General features: G+C 44.2%; 1 protein-coding gene across 1 annotated transcript in view; it reads right to left on the bottom strand.

Moving 5' to 3' along the window:
• The window catches only part of rcvrn2 (recoverin 2), a 5,245-nt gene extending 1,768 nt beyond the window's left edge, over positions 1-3,477 (bottom strand). The window contains exon 1 of the mRNA XM_030784495.1: positions 3,097-3,477. Within this exon, the coding sequence (XP_030640355.1) occupies positions 3,097-3,477 (381 nt within the window). The remainder of the gene's footprint in view (positions 1-3,096) is intronic.
• Positions 3,478-4,133: the final 656 nt, after the last annotated feature.

Below are 4,133 nucleotides of genomic sequence, written 5' to 3'. Positions count from 1 at the left end.
GGCTCCGAGGTACGATCGTAATTAAAGCACCATAGCTGGAGAAATTACGTTGCCGTTGTGTTAAATGGGAGAATCTGATTGGCTGGAGGTTTAAAGGCAAATGTTTCAAACGACGTTCTAATTCCAGCACAGCGTTGCCCATTTCAAACACACCTATCACAAAGAGGGAGAGAGCGAGGTTTGCTTTTGATTCGAGACAAACCCTGAAAAGAACGTCACTCAGAGCAAATGTCCAGTCACTGCTAAAGTTCCCTTCCATTCTCTGTCTCTGTGTCCTGACAGTGTCCTCACACTGTGAAACGTCCCTGTATCGTATGCTCTTGTCGTACCGTGGTATTTTCGCACTGTGAAATGTCCCAGTATCGCACTCTCCTGTCATACCGTGGTATTTTCACACTGTGAAATGTCCCTATATCACATGCTCCTGTCATACCGTGGTATTTTCACACTGTGAAATGTCCCTATATCGCATGCTCCTGTCATACCGTGGTATTTTCACACTGTGAAATGTCCCTATATCACATGCTCCTGTCATACCATGGTATTTTCACACTGTGAAATGTCCCTGTATCGCATACTCCTTTCATACCATGGTATTTTCATATTGTAAATGTATTCCTTACACATTCCTTACCTTTCTTTAAAATTTATAGTGTTTATTTAAAGTGAAGCAGGGGTGCATATGCTATCTGCAGGCAGTCTAATCTAATCAAATCTAATCTAATGTCATCTAATCCAGTCAATCAGTTACTGACAATTACTAACCAAACTATTAATACTACTACCCAATTACTATTAATAACCAAAAGTGGACCGTGAATGTGAATGTGAGTGGTTATAAAAGAACATGTCCAAGCCCATTGATTGGTTGGGAATGACTATAATGGCCAAATGTAATTGGTTAGTGGGAATGGACGCACCGTATGTAGGTTTCTCTGCTGTCTAGTACCTCTCTTAGTTGTCTGAGGAAATACTTATCTCTTACACTTAATGGGGCTTAACAATGGAGTTAATCTCCATGCAGAACAGCAAGGTGGTCTTGGGTGAACTGCATTTTAGTGCTGATCTAGGAACAGTTTCTTCAGTGCCACGGTAGAGCTCATTACCGACAGGATAAATGGGTGTGCTGATTCTTGAACACAGCTCTGTGGCCTACTGCCATGACCTAAAAGCTCACAGAGATTCGACTCTGCAGATTTTATCCTCGGTTCAAATGCCGAGTGTTGTAGATACTTGGACCAGAGCAAATGCTAAAGAAGGTTACATCAAAGTGCACCAACATCCATAGACAAACTCGGACGCCCAAAGACATGAAATCAGATTCCTAAAGACAAAGCGGGTGGTGTAGGAATTGATCATGACCGAATCATTTCATGTGTGTCAAACTGTGGTTAGATTGTGAGCTGGCCCTCATTCTCTTTTTTGTTCTGCCCTGTGGGTTTTTTTTCTTTCCCTTCTTTCTTCCTCTTCCTCTTCCTCCTCCTCTTCCTCGTGTCTCTATCTTGGCTCACAATAAAGCGACCCAGGTCAGATTAGAGTAGGGACTGGGCAGGGCGATGAACTTCTGTTCTTTTAAATCTGTCTAACTGCTAAAATTCCACCAATCAGATAAAGATAATACTTTTAGCAGACCAATCAGATCACATATCAACCCCATGTACACTGACACTGAATGACTCCTGACAGGCAGTGTATGTGCAAATTCTGTTGTCATATTATTGTTATGCACTGTGACTTAATCAGGGTTTAATTACCAAATGTTAACAGTTACTGACTGTTAACATGCCTCTAAATGGAGTTACAGACATCAAAATGGGTTGCATGACACCATCTCTGAAACTTCTTTGTAGTTGTACTGTATTGCATCAGCTACAGAGAGAAGAGAACTGTTGTTTTGCACTGGTAGACACAAATTTAAAAAAAAAAAGAAAAAAGAAAAAAAGAAAAAAATATAGTCCCGTCTTAGGGATTTGCCGGGGGGTTCAAGCACTGTTTGAACACAAGCACAGTAACCAAAATGGCTTTAGAGTTATTTTGCGAAATTGCCGCTTAATCTTGATCAGAGTGACCTGCTTTAAGAGATCTGTTTTAAAAGACTGTTTCCAGTTTCAAAGCGTTTAAAGACCTTGAGCTGCTAATCTTTACAGGTACCTCTTTTTTAGATTGCTGTTTACAGCATTCATAAACCACGGCCAAAGTGTGACGCCTTTTCCTCTCCTCTCTAGGTGCACACCCAACACACCTAAACCATCTGGCAGTCGTGACCTATCCTTCATCGTTGCCTCTGAGACGGACCTGAATCTCCTGCCCGGGGTCAGTATTTTAAGAAGCCTTGCTAAGTGTATTGTCTGAGAGCTAAATGGCTAATCGTCTGGATTAACCCACTCCCTCCATCCCCCGGGATTTGCGGAGTCTTGTGGATTGAAGCCCAGGGATAATCAGCGAGATGATAAGGAACACACGTCTAAGATCAGCCTCTTTCCAAGAAGAGTGTCAACATATTGCCGCTTACTGAAGCCATGACTGTAAGCTAACTTCATGCTACCATACATACCTTAGTGCGGCTGGAGAGAAACAGCAAAGGGCTTTACAAAGCATAACAAATGCTTACTGATCGTGTTCATCTGAGCTTAGGACATCCACAGACTGGAAATGGCAATCTTATCCCTCACAACTTCAACAATCACACATTGACCATCCAGTCTTTCAGTTCTCCTCAAAGAGGCTATACCCCTTCTCTGTTCCCTAACCCACATCCAGGACAATAGAAGACAGTACAAGGATGTCATAAAGAAACTGAATGGGATTAAAGTATAGGAGACAAAAGAATGCTTGACTGCACACTCCTCAGTCAACAACTGCTCTACATTACCTGTAACAACTGTTGCTGAACTAGGACTAATTATGACCTGGTTTGATTATAAGACCTGCGGTGATGTCATAAAGTAACAGAACCTTAGAAGACTCAAAATAACACGCTCTCAGTTTAAGAGCTACCAACTACCACCACAAGCTTATAAGTCCCAGATAACTGAGCAACGTATTCTGCATTAGTTGTTATACTCCCATTTCCCGACCTCATGCAATCAAACTCACTTGACAGATCTCCGCCACCTCTGATTTAGTAATGTAACCGTTCTTGTCGACGTCAAACAGCGAGAACGCCCACTCCAGTTTCCTTTCCGTCTTCCCGGTGGAGGTCAGGTGCAAGGCGATGATGTACTCCTTGAAGTCCAAGGTGCCGTCATCGTTTGCGTCGAAGGAACGGAAGACGTGCTTGGCGTAGGTTGAGGCATCGCTGTCCGGGAAGAAGCGCTCGTAGATCTTCTCGAACTCCTCCGGAGTGATGCGTCCGCTGGGGCACTGCTTCTGGAAGTTCTCGTACCATTGCGACAGCTCATTTTCCGAGTACTTCGTGTTCATCTTCAGATCCTCCAGAATCTCCTTGGACATAGCACCGCTCTTTGCGTTCCCCATTGTCTTCGATGGGTTTTTCTGGGGGGCAGAGGCGAGGCAGAGATGAGTTCTCCGGTAAAGGGAGGCTCTGGAACACCAGGTGGTAGGGCTAAGGATTGGCTACCTCCACCAGATCTTAGGGCTGCTTTGCTAACTGCTGTCGTTTTCAAGCACCTCACTCCTTACCTTGGTCTCTAAACTGCACCAGTGCTTTGTCTTTGTTCGTCACAAAGTCCAATGCTGTAAATGCAGTAGCTGGCTGAACTGATGAATAGATGTCTGACTTGTCTAACAGAGGGAATCAGTCCAGGAGCAGAGCTACTGAGTGAACTGCACAGAGAATACGAGGCTGTGATGTGAGAGAAGAGTGTGATGACTTGCAGACTAATGACGAAGAGAGACAAGGTGGGAGGAGAGAAATGGCAGGGGTTGGGTTGGGGCGGGGTGGGGGTTGGGGAGCTGGGGAGGAGACAGACATAGTTCGCTACCTTTGGCAGCAAGGTTCAATTACTTAAAGAAAGATTTACAGCGACTGAGTCCTGAATCACCATCATCGTCATCAGTGACCTGTTCTGTTCTTTAAAAAGTCTGACCACGAAAACACAGCCTTTCAACAGCCAAAAAACAAAACACCCTGTCAAAGCCGCCCACGCTAATAGTCCCGCAAGCCGCTTTCT

This window comes from Chanos chanos, chromosome 9 (genome assembly GCF_902362185.1).
Source record: "Chanos chanos chromosome 9, fChaCha1.1, whole genome shotgun sequence".
NCBI classification, from domain to species: domain Eukaryota; kingdom Metazoa; phylum Chordata; class Actinopteri; order Gonorynchiformes; family Chanidae; genus Chanos; species Chanos chanos.
The sequence above is the reverse complement of the archived record's forward strand: the minus strand, read 5'-3'. Positions and strand labels throughout refer to the sequence as shown.